At 46.6% G+C, this 19663-nt stretch overlaps 1 protein-coding gene across 8 annotated transcripts in view; it reads left to right on the forward strand.

Annotated features, from left to right (window-relative positions):
• The first annotated feature begins 2434 nt into the window (after positions 1 to 2434).
• The window catches only part of LOC139387092 (Tax1 (human T-cell leukemia virus type I) binding protein 1b), a 37335-nt gene continuing 20106 nt past the window's right edge, over positions 2435 to 19663 (forward strand). For all 8 annotated transcript variants that reach the window (XM_071133096.1, XM_071133145.1, XM_071133112.1 and 5 more), the window contains exons 1-8: positions 2435 to 2557; positions 5097 to 5290; positions 14453 to 14555; positions 15127 to 15317; positions 15421 to 15579; positions 16780 to 17019; positions 18068 to 18253; positions 19295 to 19546. In XM_071133096.1, the coding sequence (XP_070989197.1) occupies positions 5114 to 5290; positions 14453 to 14555; positions 15127 to 15317; positions 15421 to 15579; positions 16780 to 17019; positions 18068 to 18253; positions 19295 to 19546 (1308 nt within the window). In that variant the 5' untranslated portion in view covers positions 2435 to 2557; positions 5097 to 5113. The remainder of the gene's footprint in view (positions 2558 to 5096; positions 5291 to 14452; positions 14556 to 15126; positions 15318 to 15420; positions 15580 to 16779; positions 17020 to 18067; positions 18254 to 19294; positions 19547 to 19663) is intronic.

A 19663-nucleotide genomic window follows, 5' to 3' on the forward strand; every position in this document is an offset into this window, starting at 1 on the left:
TAGGCTGGGTTATCAAGGTAAGGGTTGAGCTACCAGCGAGGACAGTAGGCTGGGTTATCAAGGTAAGGGTTGAGCTACCAGCGAGGACAGTAGGCTGGGTTATCAAGGTAAGGGTTGAGCTACCGGCGAGGACAGTAGGCTGGGTTACCAAGGTAAGAGTTGAGCTACCAGCGAGGACAGTAGGCTGGGTTATCAAGGTAAGGGTTGAGCTACCAGTGAGGACAGTGGGCTGGGTTATCAAGGTAAGGGTTGAGCTACCAGTGAGGACAGTGGGCTGGGTTATCAAGGTAAGGGTTGAGCTACCAGTGAGGACAGTGGGCTGGGTTATCAAGGTAAGGGTTGAGCTACCAGTGAGGACAGTGGGCTGGGTTATCAAGGTAAGGGTTGAGCTACCTTGAGGACAGTAGGGGCACAGCACTGGTATGAGAAGAGATGTAATAAAAACATGCAGTAGAACAGACTAGCTATAGCTGGACTACATCTCAATGATCTGTACTGGCCTCACTCCCCCGCTTTTCCTTTCCTTCCATTGTGCATGAGAGCTGGTTGATAAGCTGAAGCAGTGGTTCCCAACCTGGGGGTACTAGGACCCCTGGGGGTACTTGGTCTATTGGTAAAAGGCACATGGGGGACGTGGGACTTCAGGGGTACCCCAGGGATGAGTAAAATACAGTAGCTGGAAAAGGTTGGGAACCACTGAGCTAAAAGCTATTACTAGAAACACGGAAGAGTCTAACACGTGTATGTACATTATACATCTACGGAAGGCGTGGCATTATAATTGACAATATTTGTGCAAACAATCACCCTATTCAATACAGAACTCGCTTGGCTAATCGACTGACTTGCTGACAAGAGCTGTGGGATTTGACTTGACCCTGAACTTGTTACTTGTGCGAGATGCACACGGACACACCTTTGATTAGAACATTTGCTGGTGTTGGCTATCGGTCGTCTTGATAAACAACAAATGTTTCGATCAACCAACGTCCCATGACTTTAGCTAGCTCTTATAGCTAGCTAGCCATTTCAGCAAACTAACTAACGTTAGCAGAAGTGAGCGAGCCACAACAGCCAATGCTAATCAACTTTTGTTCAACGTTGATTTTTCACGCAACGGTGCCTTTCGTGACATAGGCGGGAATGGTCACCAAACAGGTCCTCAACATTGATGCTAAACATATTTTTTGTTATATTTTTAAACTCCTTACCCAAAGTAAAGTCAACATGTTTGAGGCTCCTTCCCCATAGGTTCCGAGACCCCCTTAAAACAGCGGCCATGTTTCTTTCCTTTCTGACCACGGATTCAGCGTGACATAATTGGGTGGGTTGTAAATGACACGTTTTCTGCCCAATCACAAAGCCACTTACCCAGGTTTATTTGCGATGAGAAACAGTGGGGGCGGGACATCTGAACTGCATGAACTTGAAGGACATGGCTGATTTCATACATCTAGCACTGAAATGCACAATCAGAAGTTAATAACACAATTTCAATGGTCTGCTCGGGCGGTGGAAACGCGTTTTCAATAGCTCAACCCTAAAGAAACCTAACGTTATCAGAAAATACAAGCATTTCGCCACACCCGCAATAACATCTGCTTAAACGCGTGTATGTGACTAATAAAAATAAGATTTGAAATAAACTATATAAGAACGGCATAGGGGGCGTACTGTACTGTATCGTAATACGACGATCATGTTACATACAGGCTTTGGCAGTCAGGGTTTCCCTAAATATGTCCATTTTGATCGAGTTATATTATATTATGGAAGAACAGTATCTGGGGTGCCTAATTGCTATTGCTATTTATTATAATCTGGTTACCAACGTCATTAGAGCAGTAAAAATACATGTTTTGTCATACCCCTGGTATAAGGTCTGTTATAAACATGGTCTAAGGCACTCCCTGGTTCGAATCCAGGCTGTATCTCATCCGGCCGTTATTGGGAGTCCCATAGGGTGGCGCACAATTGGCCCAGCGTCGTCTGGGTTTGGCCGGGGTAGGCTGTCATTGTAAATAATAATCTGTTCTTACCTGACTTGCCTAGTTAAATAAAGGTTACATTTATAAATAGATATCAAATAGCTCGAATCCTCGAGGTGACAATATAAAAATCTGTTGTTCTGCCCCTGAACAAGGCAGTTAACCCACTGTTCCTAGGCCGTCAATGTAAATAAGAATGTGTTCTTAAACTGACTTACCTGGTTAAATAAAGATTTTTTTTAAATGGCCCAAATATATTGACATCTACCATTTTGAAGGGTCCTACTCAAATTTCAGAGTTTCATTCCTGTAACAGAAAGTGAGTCAAATATCTATTCATTGTGCCATTCGTTATTTTAGCAACACGTTGTTAACAATTTGTTACATTGTAACAAGTTTGGAATTCCCACATGACAAATAACGGTATTTCTCCGGAAGTGATGTAGCTAATGTTGTTATTCTATTCCAGGAAGAGAGGACGGGGATTGCGTTTAACATCGAGCAACTGCGTCAATAACAGTTTTGACGAATATCTTTGGTTTTTCTCAACTCTTCAGCATGGCAAATGGGTATGTTATCATATTATGTGCTCTTGTCGATAAAAAATAATAACTATTGAAAAATGTATTCGTCTTGCCCTGGTAACTTGATATGCTAGCTAACGAACTAACTGGCTAGCTAACTAGCCAAACCAAAGGGTCCCTGACAATCCAGGGCAGCAAACAGATAACTAGCTAGCTAACTAGCTGAAGTCTTTGCCCCGTATCACGTTTTCCAGAATAGTCATTCATCTCTGTTAAAGCTAGCTAGATACATAGCTAGCTAGCTATAGGAACAAGCTAGCTATGCTATCTTTAAGGAGTTAGCTAGCAATATGTTAGATTACTAGCCTAAACAAGCACTTTACAGCAAGATGCTAGTTTAACTACACGATTTAACTAGGCCTTTTTCTTTGTTTTTCCACATGGCTATATTTATGTCTGGAAGCCATATGATACTTGCCCAGTTAATTCTAATGCCATTACATTAACTAACGTCAGCTAGCCCTAAAGTTACATCATTGTGTGGTTTTAATTTGGCTCTAACACACTCACCGACACACGCACTGGGTTGTCAACAGTTCAGATAAAGATGCTATCAACCTGTAAAACCAAACTAGGTAGGTTCATGTCACTCATCACAATCCATATAATAAATGTATAATTATATATATATTTTTTTTAGGTCACATACATTTGTCATGTCGAACAATGCTCTGCTATTGTCTGGCAATGATGAATTGTATAATTTGGAAATGTTTTAGTACGAGCCTGTTTTTAACATGATTAACATGAATAAGTGGTGTGTGTTACTGGTGTGTTTTGTCTAGATTACAACCCCTGGCCTGTGTTTTCTTTCTCTATTTACTAATGTTGTCTTAGTTACTTCTCTTGTGCACCATTTTCCTGAACACGTCACTGTGACTGAACAGAGAGACTGGAAATTCCTGCTCATCTTGTCTGATCTTTAGGCTTCTTTATGTAGTGTTGTGGTGTTTCTCTTGTCATGATGTGTGTTTTTTTTCTCCAATTTATTTTTATCCCAGCCCCAAATGAGGTGTTTTGGCTCTTGGTAGGCCATCATTGTAAGTTAGAATTTGTTCTTAAGTGACTTGCCTAGTTAAATAAAATAGAAAAGCCTACATGCCTTTATAAGACTTTTAGCTAGACTTCAGTGATATACCTTTTATCTATTGAGAATGAGATCGTGGACAGCATTTTTTGCACAAGTCCTTTGACTGTTAACTTCTTTCTCATTGCAACAGTGTGGAATGTAGAATCTCTTATCTTGTTTCAGGGAAAATGCTGACAGATGTTGTGGCCAGAGGAATTCATCAGCACATTTAGGCGACAGTTTAGGCCAGACTAAACCTATACCCTTTACTATATGGGGAATAGCATTTGGACATTAAACGCTCTCTCACTGTGGTCGCTGATCAAGTCCTTTGTCTAAATATACCGGCAACATTTAGTTTGGTTCTTTCCTCAGAGGTCTCAGCGGATGAAACAACTGGAGGCCGTATCTGGACTACTAAATAAGAACCGTCTGAATGAGATGGTATCCTTGCTGCTTTCTGTGAACCAACCACACACACTGCAAAGCTAAACACAGGAAGAACACCGTCCTAACCAATTTGATTTGCATTTTTAGATAAGACCTTTGTTGTTGGCACATTTAGATTACATTTGACATTTTAGTGACTAAGCAGACACTCTTATCCAGATCGACTTATGATGTTGGTATGTTAAACTTTCTGTTTGTTCAGTCATTGACTTCATAGTTTAGTGAAGAGCTGGGGAACAGACCGTAACAGACCAACCCTTGTCAACTCTAGTCAGGGATGATGAGCGTGTCATAGTCATGCACACCACAGCAACAACAGTAGCCATATTCACCACGGCAACAACAGTAGTCATATTCACCACGGCAACAACAGTAGTCATATTCACCACGGCAACAACTGTAGTCATATTCACCACGGCAACAACAGTGGTCGCGCACGCCACGGGGACAACTACATGGACAAGATTGATGACGGCATTTCTGGTCCGGGATGAGCCTATAAGACAGCTACTAGAGATGAATATCTTTATGACAGACTAATGAAAACTGACTAAACTGAATGTACCAGGCTAATAGGCCCACTGTCATCTGCCCTTCTGGAGACTGAGCTTTGTTTAGAAATATTAAGCTCCAGCTTTAAAAGAAGACATACGGTTGAAACGTCTCAGCTTTAAAAACTTTTTTTTTTAAAATAACACCATGAATTGAAAACCTTGTTGCAGTTATTTGTAGAAGATGCTGTCACCTTTCCTTTTTTGGAATACAGGACTTCTGTTGTCCTTCTCTTCCCATGCAGTCTGTGCTGAGTGACCCATGCCTCTCTGTTGTCCTCCTTCTCTTCCCATGCAGCCTGTGCTGAGTGACCCATGCCTCTCTGTTGTCCTCCTTCTCTTCCCATGCAGCCTGTGCTGAGTGACCCATGCCTCTCTGTTGTCCTCCTTCTCTTCCCATGCAGTCTGTGCTGAGTGACCCATGCCTCTCTGTTGTCCTCCTCTTCCCATGCAGCCTGTGCTGAGTGACCGATGGCTCTCTTCCTGGACGGGACATCAGTAGGCAGTGCCATGGACACGTCAAACTTTGCACACGTCATCTTCCAGAACGTGGGGAAGAGCTACCTGCCCCACGCCGCTCTAGAGTGTCACTACACTCTCACCCAGTTCATCAAACCACACCAGAAGGACTGGGTTGGCATATTCAAGGTGAGTCCGTCCTCTCTCCTTCCTCTCTCATGCGTCTCTTTTAAGGTGGACTCAGTAATATAGCGTACATCACACAGGGTTACTTTCAGCTTACAGAAATCAAACACAATTCCAAATCTGCCATTATTTACCTCCTCCCAATTAGCCTATAGTGTCATTGTGTTTATGCTGTCATGCCAACACCTTGTCACGCAAAACATTTTTTCCACAGCGATGGAGTTGGCAAGAGCACGAACAGACCTGGGACCAGACTAGTTCCCAATGCGTTCCATTGTGCTAGTCTGGTCAGTTGTGGTCATCGTGTTATTGTTGAAGCCTGTAAGCAGGAAGTACCCCTGGCCACACTGTGTAGAATAATAATGTCATGTTGCTTATTCATCTGCCCATAACAGGTCAATTCTATTTTAAAGGACCAAGGGCATCTGTCTTCCAAACTTGATTACACTTCTAGAGTGGGAACCTGGACACCTACTGACCTATAATTCCTATCTGGCCCAATCCACTCGCTGTGAGCAAGCATATTAGAATTGTTGTGTGTCCCTAATAGTTACCTATCCCCTTTTATAGGGCACTACTTTTGGTCAGGCTCCATATGGCTCTGGTAAACAATAGTGCACTATATAGGGTGCCATTTAGTACTTAACTGAACTCTCAAGACTCCTGGTTTATCTGAGAGGTTTTGCTTTACTCATGTAAAAAAAAAAAAGTAAGTGTTTTTTTAAAGTAAGGTAAACCATGTCCTGTAACCAATGTGTTTGAGTGCACTCTCAGTATGAAAAGTGAGGTTGGCAGAGCAGAAGGGGGGGGGGGGGGGGGTATTTTTGTCCTGCTCTGCAGACTGGCGTGTCCCAGATGGATCTGGTTATAGGAGCACATTAAATCCAATGCACTGGCAGGTATTGATTTGAGCCACTTCTGTAGTGAAAGATAGCGGGGCAGAGTGGAGCTGGGCGAGAGGGCCTCATCCAGCAGGAGACCAGCAGCAGGAATGCTACTATAAAGGAGATGTGGAACTGATGAGAGGTGGTCTGTATGTCTGGGCTCACATCTCATCAGACCAGATCAAAGCAGCAGTCTGTTTCTGTTTTCTCTCTATGTGGGCTGGATTGAATGCAGTTCAACACACACACACACACACACACACACACACACACACACAAACACACAAAACACACACACACACACACACACACACACACACACACACACACACACACACACACACACACACACACACACACACACACACACGATTGCTTCTGTTTCTCTGTAGTTTTATGGCACTGCAGATTTTATTTTTATCAGAGCGTATGGCAGAAGCCTTCAGTAAAAAGTGACTTTCACTGTCATATAATTATATCTAATTGAACGGATAAAATGATTAAGTTTGAGTTTAAACCAGAACCATAAACTGGCTCCATAAAAGCAGAACACAAGTTTCTTTTAAACATGAACCTGCTGTTTAATCTGTGAAGTGTAGCATGGCAGAGAGGAGGACAAGCTCCAGTCAGTCTTGTTGTTATATTGGGACTGAGACTGTCCCAAATGGCACCCTGTTCCCTATATAGGGCACTACTTTAGAGCACTATGTAGGGGATCGTGTGTAATTTGGGACGCAGTGTCCGACACAAGGGGGAGGATCAGGGAACATCTGGGAATTTGTTTGAAATATTGGAGTCGTGGATTTGATTGGAGTGTTGTCTGATGGCAATGTCATACCACAGCACCTAACTGCAGCAGTGGTGCAAGTTCTCCCAAACCCCAAACACGCTAATTCACCAAGGTGGAAAAAGCAGAGCAGTGTGGAACATAAATCGTGTAAATGTTCCCGGGCGTGTTGACAGACAGGAGGCTGGGGTGCCAAGCTGAGCTCCACTCACAGGAGGACAGATACCTGGACCATGACTCACTCTCTCACTGTGGGAAGGGAAGAACACTGCTGCTACCTACCTTGAGGACCAAACTGAAGTGACGAGGAAATCCAGCAACTCTTGGACGACAGTGGAAGTAGATCAAAATGATTAAGGCCTCATACCAAAACACACAGATTATTTTTTTATCAAATTCTACTTCACTCACTGTTCCCAGAGCTGTGCTGTGTGGTGCAGCTTCACGGCTGGGTCCAATACCTCAGCCTGTAATGTGCTATCTCCCCCTAGTGACTTGGAGCTGCTATCGCCTCATAACGGATGAACTCAGATAAACATTTTGTCTTTATCTTTCAGCCTGAAATGGTTTCCTGTCCTTGTCTTTTTCTCTTTATCTGCATGATAAGTCAGGGTAGAGCAATAGGGTGTTAAACCTATACTGGGTGTGTAGGTTCCCTAGCGGTAAGAGCGCTGGGCCACTAACTGAAAGGTTGCTTTTCCATGATTTAACCTAGTTTCTCAGAACATTTGTATATGTACCTAGGCTATGCAAACCAATAGTTGTGTACAACAAATGTCATAATTGTGTAACGGATGTGAAACGGCTAGCTTAGTTAGCGGTGGTGCGCGCTAAATAACGTTTCAATCGGTGACGTCACTTGCTCTGAGACCTTGAAGTAGTAGTTCCCCCTTGCTCTGCAAGGGCCGCGGCTTTTGTGGAGCGATGGGTAACGATGCTTCGTGGGGTGACTGTTGTTGATGTGTGCAGAGGGTCCCTGGTTCGCGCCCGAGTATGGGCGAGGGGACGGTCTAAAGTTATACTGTTACAATTGCACGGTACCACTTGCCAAGATAAACAAAACGTTTCATCCAACCATTTATTTAGCATCGGCAGCAGAGCAGTGGGGGACAGACCAGACTCTTGTTAGGCAGCACCGTGTCTTCTGCCTGTTCTATCTGTCTATGGCTCTTTGATGTTGGAATGGTTGCTTTGAGTTGTGCTCTGAGCGCACACACACAAACCGTGATAGAGGAGTGCCGGGACAGGCAAACACATCCTTTATAATGATCCTGTCGTAGAGCACAGCCCCGCCGCCTGATTCATGAGCCACTTGTCCTACCTGTTTGATTGATACAGTGTGATAGTCCTGTCTAGGGGGTGCTCTTACATCACGCCGCCCCATGCTACAGAAACAGGAGATGGGCTCCTGCCTCGGACTAGGCTATATGCTAACAAACATGGCAAACAAGAACACCTTCAACTGTTGCAGCAGTGTACTATGCTAGCTACTGGTCCCTAACCTGCAGCGTACTATGCTAGCTACTAGTCCCTAACCTGCAGCGTACTATGCTAGCTACTGGTCCCTAACCTGCAGCGTACTATGCTAGCTACTAGTCCCTAACCTGCAGCGTACTATGCTAGCTACTAGTCCCTAACCTGCAGCGTACTATGCTAGCTACTAGTCCCTAACCTGCAGCGTACTATGCTAGCTACTAGTCCCTAACCTGCAGCGTACTATGCTAGCTACTAGTCCCTAACCTGCAGCGTACTATGCTAGCTACTAGTCCCTAACCTGCAGCGTACTATGCTAGCTACTAGTCCCTAACCTGCAGCGTACTATGCTAGCTACTAGTCCCTAACCTGCAGTGTACTATGCTAGCTACTAGTCCCTAACCTGCAGCGTACTATGCTAGCTACTAGTCCCTAACCTGCAGTGTACTATGCTAGCTACTAGTCCCTAACCTGCAGTGTACTATGCTAGCTACTAGTCCCTAACCTGCAGCGTACTATGCTAGCTACTAGTCCCTAACCTGCAGCGTACTATGCTAGCTACTAGTCCCTAACCTGCAGCGTACTATGCTAGCTACTAGTCCCTAACCTGCAGCGTACTATGCTAGCTACTAGTCCCTAACCTGCAGCGTACTATGCTAGCTACTAGTCCCTAACCTGCAGCGTACTATGCTAGCTACTAGTCCCTAACCTGCAGTGTACTATGCTAGCTACTAGTCCCTAACCTGCAGCGTACTATGCTAGCTACTAGTCCCTAACCTGCAGTGTACTATGCTAGCTACTAGCCCCTAACCTGCAGCGTACTATGCTAGCTACTAGTCCCTAACCTGCAGCCTACTATGCTAGCTACTAGTCCCTAACCTGCAGTGTACTATGCTAGCTACTAGTCCCTAACCTGCAGCCTACTATGCTAGCTACTCATCCCTAACCTGCAGTGTACTATGCTAGCTACTAGTCCCTAACCTGCAGCGTACTATGCTAGCTACTAGCCCCTAACCTGCAGCCTACTATGCTAGCTACTAGTCCCTAACCTGCAGTGTACTATGCTAGCTACTAGTCCCTAACCTGCAGCGTACTATGCTAGCTACTAGTCCCTAACCTGCAGCGTACTATGCTAGCTACTAGCCCCTAACCTGCAGCCTACTATGCTAGCTACTAGTCCCTAACCTGCAGCGTACTATGCTAGCTACTCATCCCTAACCTGCAGCGTACTATGCTAGCTACTAGTCCCTAACCTGCAGCGTACTATGCTAGCTACTAGTCCCTAACCTGCAGCGTACTATGCTAGCTACTAGTCCCTAACCTGCAGTGTACTATGCTAGCTACTAGTCCCTAACCTGCAGTGTACTATGCTAGCTACTAGTCCCTAACCTGCAGCGTACTATGCTAGCTACTAGCCCCTAACCTGCAGCCTACTATGCTAGCTACTAGTCCCTAACCTGCAGCGTACTATGCTAGCTACTCATCCCTAACCTGCAGCGTACTATGCTAGCTACTAGTCCCTAACCTGCAGCGTACTATGCTAGCTACTAGTCCCTAACCTGCAGCGTACTATGCTAGCTACTAGTCCCTAACCTGCAGTGTACTATGCTAGCTACTAGTCCCTAACCTGCAGCGTACTATGCTAGCTACTAGTCCCTAACCTGCAGCGTACTATGCTAGCTACTAGTCCCTAACCTGCAGCGTACTATGCTAGCTACTAGTCCCTAACCTGCAGCGTACTATGCTAGCTACTAGTCCCTAACCTGCAGCGTACTATGCTAGCTACTAGTCCCTAACCTGCAGCGTACTATGCTAGCTACTAGTCCCTAACCTGCAGCGTACTGTGCTAGCTACTCATCCCTAACCTGCAGCGTACTGTGCTAGCTACTAGTCCCTAACCTGCAGCGTACTATGCTAGCTACTCATCCCTAACCTGCAGCGTACTATGCTAGCTACTAGTCCCTAACCTGCAGCGTACTATGCTAGCTACTAGTCCCTAACCTGCAGCGTACTATGCTAGCTACTAGTCCCTAACCTGCAGCGTACTATGCTAGCTACTATTCCCTAACCTGCAGCGTACTATGCTAGCTACTAGTCCCTAACCTGCAGCGTACTATGCTAGCTACTATTCCCTAACCTGCAGCGTACTATGCTAGCTACTAGTCCCTAACCTGCAGCGTACTATGCTAGCTACTCATCCCTAACCTGCAGCGTACTATGCTAGCTACTCATCCCTAACCTGCAGCGTACTATGCTAGCTACTGGTCCCTAACCTGCAGCGTACTATGCTAGCTACTAGTCCCTAACCTGCAGCGTACTATGCTAGCTACTGGTCCCTAACCTGCAGCGTACTATGCTAGCTACTAGTCCCTAACCTGCAGCGTACTATGCTAGCTACTGGTCCCTAACCTGCAGTGTACTGTGCTAGCTACTAGCCCCTAACCTGCAGCGTACTGTGCTAGCTACTAGTCCCTAACCTGCAGCGTACTATGCTAGCTACTAGTCCCTAACCTGCAGTGTACTATGCTAGCTACTAGTCCCTAACCTGCAGCGTACTATGCTAGCTACTAGTCCCTAACCTGCAGCGTACTATGCTAGCTACTAGTCCCTAACCTGCAGCGTACTATGCTAGCTACTAGCCCCTAACCTGTAGCGTACTATGCTAGCTACTAGTCCCTAACCTGCAGCGTACTATGCTAGCTACTAGTCCCTAACCTGCAGCGTACTATGCTAGCTACTAGTCCCTAACCTGCAGCGTACTATGCTAGCTACTAGTCCCTAACCTGCAGCGTACTATGCTAGCTACTAGTCCCTAACCTGCAGCGTACTATGCTAGCTACTAGTCCCTAACCTGCAGCGTACTATGCTAGCTACTAGTCCCTAACCTGCAGCGTACTATGCTAGCTACTAGTCCCTAACCTGCAGCGTACTATGCTAGCTACTAGTCCCTAACCTGCAGCGTACTATGCTAGCTACTATTCCCTAACCTGCAGCGTACTATGCTAGCTACTAGTCCCTAACCTGCAGCGTACTATGCTAGCTACTAGTCCCTAACCTGCAGCGTACTATGCTAGCTACTATTCCCTAACCTGCAGTGTACTATGCTAGCTACTAGTCCCTAACCTGCAGCGTACTATGCTAGCTACTAGTCCCTAACCTGCAGCGTACTATGCTAGCTACTAGTCCCTAACCTGCAGCGTACTATGCTAGCTACTAGTCCCTAACCTGCAGCGTACTATGCTAGCTACTAGTCCCTAACCTGCAGCGTACTATGCTAGCTACTAGTCCCTAACCTGCAGCGTACTATGCTAGCTACTAGTCCCTAACCTGCAGCGTACTGTGCTAGCTACTCATCCCTAACCTGCAGCTTACAATGCTAGCTACTAGCCCCTAACCTGCAGCGTACTATGCTAGCTACTCATCCTTAACCTGCAGTGTACTATGCTAGCTACTAGTCCCTAACCTGCAGCGTACTATGCTAGCTACTAGTCCCTAACCTGCAGCGTACTATGCTAGCTACTAGTCCCTAACCTGCAGCGTACTATGCTAGCTACTAGCCCCTAACCTGCAGTGTACTATGCTAGCTACTCATCCCTAACCTGCAGCGTACTATGCTAGCTACTAGCCCCTAACCTGCAGTGTACTATGCTAGCTACTCATCCCTAACCTGCAGCCTACTATGCTAGCTACTCATCCCTAACCTGCAGCGTACTATGCTAGCTACTCATCCCTAACCTGCAGCGTACTATGCTAGCTACTCATCCCTAACCTGCAGCTTACTATGCTAGCTACTAGCCCCTAACCTGCAGCGTACTATGCTAGCTACTGGTCCCTAACCTGTAGCGTACTATGCTAGCTACTATTCCCTAACCTGCAGCTTACTATGCTAGCTGCTAGTCCCTAACCTGCAGCGTACTATGCTAGCTACTAGTCCCTAACCTGCAACTTGCTGAAGAACAGTGTGCTGGCATTACGTGGTGGGTTTTATGGGAAGTATTTTAAGCATGTTGGCATAATGTTTTTTGTTAAGAATGTGTTTTGCATGTTTAAAGGGTATAATTAGCTTAGCTCTTGGATCAGCTAAATGGCTTTGGTCTGTTGTGGGAACTCAAGATTCTCACTTTGTGCACGCTATTGTTATACCAACCTATCCCGCCAATAGACCTATTGGATTAAGTCTACGTTTCCAGCATGATTAGACCCATGTAAGCACCCTGTATCCACTCCTCTCCTGTTGTAAATGTGGCTGCTTACAGGGCAGACTAGGCCCTCTGGTCCTGTGAAAGGTGCTTTAGTCCAGTCCTGAGAGTCTCTTCAGCCCCTGACTCTCACCTCTCTTACCACTAATGAGTGTTACTGCAGTAAAGCCTACTTCTACTGGCCTTCCTTCATTCTGTAATGACAGTCACTAACTATGTGCCTGCTTTAATAACTTCCTGTTCTTTACGGCTGGAAGTGGGAACGCTCCCCAGGGACAACTACCCAGGGTACTCTCAACAACACTGGCATCATTGTAGCGTAGCACAGGAACATCTGTAACACACACACACAGCAATGATGCGGTAGTGGGGAAAAATAAGCTGGTCAGACAGATGGAAGGAGCACGCTGACCATATGTAAACAAACTGTGAGAGAATTTGTGATGGGGAGAGATTTTGTTTTTGCTTACATAAAGTCTCATTGGTTAGATTAAAGTTTTGGTGTTGTCTGTCTCATAGTTTGACCGACCAGGCCAGCACTGAGCCTGTAGTCTCGACCTGGAACCCCAGGCAGCACTGAGCCTGTAGCCTAGACCTGGAACCCCAGGCCAGCACTGAGCCTCTAGCCTAGACCTGGAACCCCAGGCAGCACTGAGCCTCTAGCCTAGACCTGGAACACCAGGCAGCACTGAGTCTGTAGCCTAGACCTGGAACCCCAGACAGCACTGAGCCTCTAGGCTAGACCTGAAACACCAGGCAGCACTGAGCCTGTAGCCTAGACCTGGAACCCCAGGCCAGCACTGAGCCTGTAGCCTAGACCTGGAACCCCAGGCAGCACTGAGCCTCTAGGCTAGACCTGAAACACCAGGCAGCACTGAGCCTGCAGCCTAGACCTGGAACCCCAGGCCAGCACTGAGCCTGTAGCCTAGACCTGGAACCCCAGGCCAGCACTGAGCCTGTAGCCTAGACCTGGAACCCCAGGCAGCACTGTGATCCTGATTTCGTTTGACAGTTTTATGACCCTGGGCTGACATTCTGGATGTATTTTCTGTACTTCCCCTCACCAGCCATCAGTTAACACATAAAATTCATATAATTACATCTTGGTTTCCATTTTGATGTATAACATTTTCACCTATTTTCCCCTTCCTGTTTGAGGTGAGCTGTTGCCGCTGTTCCGCAGCGGAGCATGTTGACGAGGCGGGCCTCATTATAGGCCATACACGATACGTGGCACGCAGGAATATAGGAATGTTGAAACCATCCCCCATTTTCAGGTCTAAAACCTTCACATAACCTAGAGCCTAAGTGGTGTTTACGTTTTTATATTGCAACGGGTTTTCATGATTGTGGCCCATATCGACACCGTATAGGACCATTCCTCTACATTGTGGTAGCTCCATATTGGCTAATAAAAAGCATGAGCTGGCGTACAACCAGAGAAAATGATTTAGTGTAGAGGTGCTGACTAACGGCAAATAAACTGTAAGCTATAAAAATACACAGTCACACACTCTCTATATAAACTCTGTGGTTTATTGGTTAAAACAGCAATGTTTCGTCATCGCTGTGCCTTCTTCAGGGTGGCTACAATGCCACTGTGTCATGTGTAGGCAGGATACTGTTTCACAGCTTTGGGTGGTTTCTCTGTCCACTAACCTGCTCCATTATTACTGGATTTATGTCCCAAATGGTACCCTGTTCCCTATGTAGTGCGTAGTACACTGTAGTGCGCTCTGTAGTGAATAAGATGCCATTTTTAGGTACAACCTGTGTGTGATGTGGTGCATTGTGTCCACCCCCCCACTCCTCTGTGTTGCAGGTTGGATGGAGCACAGCGAGGGACTATTACACATTCTTGTGGTGTCCTGTTCCTGAGGACCACACTGAGGGCACTGCCATCCACAGAGCCGTGGTGTTTCAAGGTGTGATTTGGGACCACTGTCTGCGCCGTGGTTTTATACAACTTTGACACTTTTTCTAACCTCAAGTCAAGAGGCCTGGCACCTCAGAGAGCTGTTAAGACTTTTATACCAACACAGTAAAATATGAAACTCTACCCATTAAGGGATTTCTTGTTTTGGTGTTAACAAGATGGTTTTCATTGTGTTCATTGCGTTCTTTATTAATAGGTAGACTGGGACTGGGACCAGAAAAGGGTTGCTTAAGGCATTTGTTTTGTTTTAAATCACAATGAACATGATTATGTAGATTGGGGGGGGGGGGGTTCATAGTTCAGCTCTCCTACTCTGAGAGGCTTGACGTTGACATTTGAGTCATTTAGCAGACACTCTTATTCAGAGTGACTTACAGGGGCAATTAGAGTTAAGTGCCTTGCTCAAGGATTCGAACCAGCAACCTTTCTGTTACTGGCCCAACAGTCGTAACCGCTAGGCTACTTGCTACCTGATATGACCCTAGATACCTAGGCCCCGTCCAGAATGACCCCCTAGCCCTAGACTGTTTGTGATGTTGGTTGTTGTGTTCCTCCCTCAGGATACTACGTGCCCAACGATGATGGGGAGTTCTACCAGTTCTGCTATGTGACCCACAAGGGGGAGATCCGAGGGGCCAGCACGCCCTTCCTGTTCCGGGCTCAGAGCCCCTCAGAGGACGAGCTGCTGACCGTGGAGGATGAGTGCAACTCGGACATCCTGGTGGTGACCACCAGGACCGGATACCTGGAGGTATGTCAGAGAGAGAGAGAACAAGGCTCTGCAACGATACACACACGCACCCGCATGAATACACACACACACACACCTCAATGTTTTCTCTTTGTCCCTACAGCAAAAGATGGAGGAGGCCCACAGAGAGAAGGAGGAGCTGGTTCAGACCATGAGCCTCCTGCAGAATGAGAAGGCGCAGCTGGAGGAGGAGAAGGGGAGACTGCATAAAGAGTGTGAGCAGGAGAAAGAGAAGTTTGCCCAACTGAGACGAGAGACCCAGGTGAGAACAACTCCTGGCAGGTAGAGCAAAACGTAGCAAAACCCTTTGAAACGGACAACAATGAGTGTTCTTACTGGTCAAGTTCAGTTTGTTCCTCACTCATTTCCAAACCATTTTTTCTCTGTGCTGTGTCCACTGAACACACGACCCTGGTGGCAGTTGAAACGTCTCCCTCTAGCCTGTCTCTCAGTATCCCCCAGTGTGCCACACACACATCGTTCCACCTCTAACCATTATAAATAAATAGAGAAGTTGACAGTAATGACCTTGAGTGTGATCACTGTTCAACAGCAGATATTTAATACTTTGACATGTATCTTTAAAACATTGTGTTAATGATAACTCGTAGAACTATTCCGTTCCATAAAGTTGCTGGTTTTGAAAATGGCTTTGAGATGAAAACATAATTACACATTTGGTGGCTGTTAATTTTACGACAACACTTTTTATATGTTTTTTTTATGTGCTGCGAAAAAAATGATTCCAAAATTCTGCTCATAAACTTACAGTAGAAACAAATTCCAAATCTGCTGCTGCTGCCTTTTGGAGCCGTCGTTGTGCAGGCCTGTACTTACGACAAAGCTAACTTCCCTTCCAGCCTCAAAGAACAATAACACGCCAGATTGAAATGGATGATTTGTGGCCAGATGATTTTACATCTCAGAAGTAGTATTTATTTGTTTCCTCCTCCGCTCACAGCCACACTGTTAGTATTGGATTTACAGGGTGTGTGTGTGTGTGTGTGTGTGTTTGGGAGATTTGAATCCATAAAGGCCTGGCAGTGTCTCAGTGTTTGACACAGACAGGACTGGCTGGGAAATGGCTGGGATTTCCTCCAGCAGCCGCCTGTCTGTCACAGCACTGAGGGTTTGTTCTTGTTGTGCTTTAGAGACAGGAAGTGATTCAATTGAAGACGTTGCAGATATATGTCCTGTATAGACCTGACATGGTTCTCTATTCTAATCTACATGACAGAGAAGCATGTCTGTTCTGTGTCACTTATTTCTATCTGAACGTTAGGAATAAAAAACCAACAACATTCTCTAGGGAAACTAGTTGATGATAGAAGAGAATCTCACTGTCTCAGGTTCTCACAACTTGTCTCCTGCTCTCTGGTTTGCCGGGTAAAAAGGGACACAAAACATACATTTTTAAGTTTAGTACAAGTTACTAACTCCCTCCCTCTCTCTCTGTCCCCAGGAGGTGCAGGTGTCGTGCCAGGCCCTGCAGGAGGAGAGAGAGGAGGTGAAAAGGAGGCTGGAGGAAGCCACAGCCAGGGTCCTGCAGTTGGAGGATGACCTGATAAGAGTCACCCAGAAGGGCCTGCAGAAAGAGACAGAGCTGGACAGCCTGAAGGACCGAGTGAAGAAGCTGACTCTGGAGAAGGACGGCCTGGAGTCACACCAGAAGGATGAGAAGGATGAGAAGGAGCTCTACAAGGTCTCTTTCTCTCTCACACACACACACACGTTGCGCACACTGCTTGTGTACTATGAGTCATGTGACTGGCTGTGAAGGATCATACCAAGGGTTGCAAAATTCCCAGGTTTTCCATAAATCCTGCTCGGACGATTCCAGATTTCCTGCAACCGGGATTTATGAAAAGCCTGGGAATTTTGGCAAAGTGACTGGAATCATACCAGAGATGTCTTAGACTATAGTCAACATGCCACTCAGATAATCTGACCACTTCTCTCAGTCCAGGTAATCTGACCACTTCTCTCAGTCCAGGTAATCTGACCACTTCTCTCAGTCCAGGTAATCTGACCACTTCTCTCAGTCCAGGTAATCTGACCACTTCTCTCAGTCCAGGTAATCTGACCACTTCTCTCAGTCCAGATAATCTTACCACTTCTCTCAGTCCAGATAATCCCATTAGTGTATGTAGCTGCTGTTTCCCTGCTCAGTGGGATCCCACCTGGTTCTCGCCTGCTGTTTCTGGGGAGTTTAGTAGTGGTGGTTTTGGTGACTGGTGTGTACAGCTCAGGAACTAGGAGTGGAACACACACAGGCTCGCTGTCGCCACGGCAGCACCAGCACCAGTGAAAGCTGCTCATTTAGTGTCCCAATTGGCACCCTATTCCCTTTATAGTGCACTACTTTTGACTACTTTTGACCAGAGCCCTATGACCCCTGGTCAAAAGTAGTGCACTACATAGTGAATAGGGGGCCATTTTGGTGGCGTCACACAGAGTGGGACTGCAGGGTAGTTTAACGAGCCCACCTCAATCTCTGTGTTGTAATTAAGGTTCTGCTGCATTTCTTTTAGGAGTCAGAAACGCTGCTGGCTACATGTTGATGAAGGATGCTGATTAATATAGCACAGAGGGGTGTCTGGAACACCAGGCGGAAACACAGCCCTTTTTAATGATTCCTTTTGTATACCAACCCCCTACATTGTCTGTCTTTCTGGGACCATTTGAAATGATTGGATCCTTTCTGATTGTAATGTGATTTGCTATTTTAATATATTTGTTTGCGGTTCTAGATCCACCTGAAGAAGCGTGAGCTGGAGAACACTAAGCTGAGTGCAGAGCTGCAGATGCTGAAGGCTGTGGATGTAAACAAGGAGAACACCATCGCTCAGTTCAAAGAGGAGGTGGGACGCCTCCGCTCCTGCCTCACTGAGAAGGAGAAACAACACCAGGAGGTCCTGGCCCAGGCCTCCCCCTTGGTAAGAATCATGATCTTATCATGGCAGCCTCCCAGATCCCTACTTTGGACCAGTGCACTATATAGGTGGTAGGGAATATGGACCGCACACATACAAGAGACTAGAGGCAACACTGTCAAAGCCGCAGAGCAGCGCCCATGGAGCCGTCCTTGCTCAAAGGCACAACGGCAGTGGGTAGACTGGGGATTCGAACTCACAACAAATGTTCATTCCGAGTGTATGATTTGTTCATCCATACCTGTGTATATGTGAGAGAGAGAGATGCATATGTACTGACCTTCATACCTGTGTATGTATTGACCTCTCTCCCCTGGTGTCCCTGTGAATGTATCGACCTCTCTCTCCTGGTGTCCCTGTGTATGTATTGACCTTTCTCCCCTGGTGTCCCTGTGTATGTATTGACCTCTCTCCCCTGGTGTCCCTGTGTATGTATTGACCTCTCTCCCCTGGTGTCCCTGTGTATGTATTGACCTCTCTCCCCTGGTGTCCCTGTGTATGTATTGACCTCTCTCCCCTGGTGTCCCTGTGAATGTATCGACCTCTCTCTCCTGGTGTCCCTGTGTATGTATTGACCTCTCTCCCCTGGTGTCCCTGTGTATGTATTGACCTTTCTCCCCTCGTGTACCTGTGTATGTATTGACCTTTCTCCCCTGGTGTCCCTGTGTATGTATTGACCTCTCTCCCCTGGTGTCCCTGTGTATGTATTGACCTTTCTCCCCTGGTGTCCCTGTGTATGTATTGACCTCTCTCCCCTGGTGTCCCTGTGTATGTATTGACCTTTCTCCCCTGGTGTCCCTGTGCATGTATCGACCTCTCTCTCCTGGTGTCCCTGTGTATGTATTGACCTTTCTCCCCTGGTGTCCCTGTGTATGTATTGACCTCTCTCCCCTGGTGTCCCTGTGTATGTATTGACCTTTCTCCCCTGGTGTCCCTGTGTATGTATTGACCTCTCTCTCCTGGTGTCCCTGTGTATGTATTGACCTTTCTCCCCTGGTGTCCCTGTGTATGTATTGACCTCTCTCCCCTGGTGTCCCTGTGCAGAGTGAGCTGAAGGCCATGAAGGAACAGCTTCGTCAGAAGGAAGAGCAGCTTCAGGCCAAACAGCAGCAGGCCTCCATGTTGTCTGCTGAGCTGAGGGACGCGTCCAGCGCCCGCGACCGCACCATGGCTGACCTGTACCGCATGAGGCTGGAGACAGACGCCCTGCAGCAGGGGAAGCAGGAGGCCCTGGCCCAGTGTAGCCGTCTGGAGGGCCTGGTGAAACAGATGAAGGATGACGCCCAGCAGGAGGCGGTAAGGAGGATGCTTGATTTAGCGCTCTTCTCTTCTTCTTTTGTATAATTAGTTTGCACTCGATTTAGCTTGGAGATTGAACTTTTGGGACGATTCCATTTGTCCCGTTATACTGGA

The sequence above is a fragment of the Oncorhynchus clarkii genome, chromosome 3, assembly GCF_045791955.1.
Source record: "Oncorhynchus clarkii lewisi isolate Uvic-CL-2024 chromosome 3, UVic_Ocla_1.0, whole genome shotgun sequence".
Taxonomy (NCBI): Eukaryota; Metazoa; Chordata; class Actinopteri; order Salmoniformes; family Salmonidae; genus Oncorhynchus; species Oncorhynchus clarkii.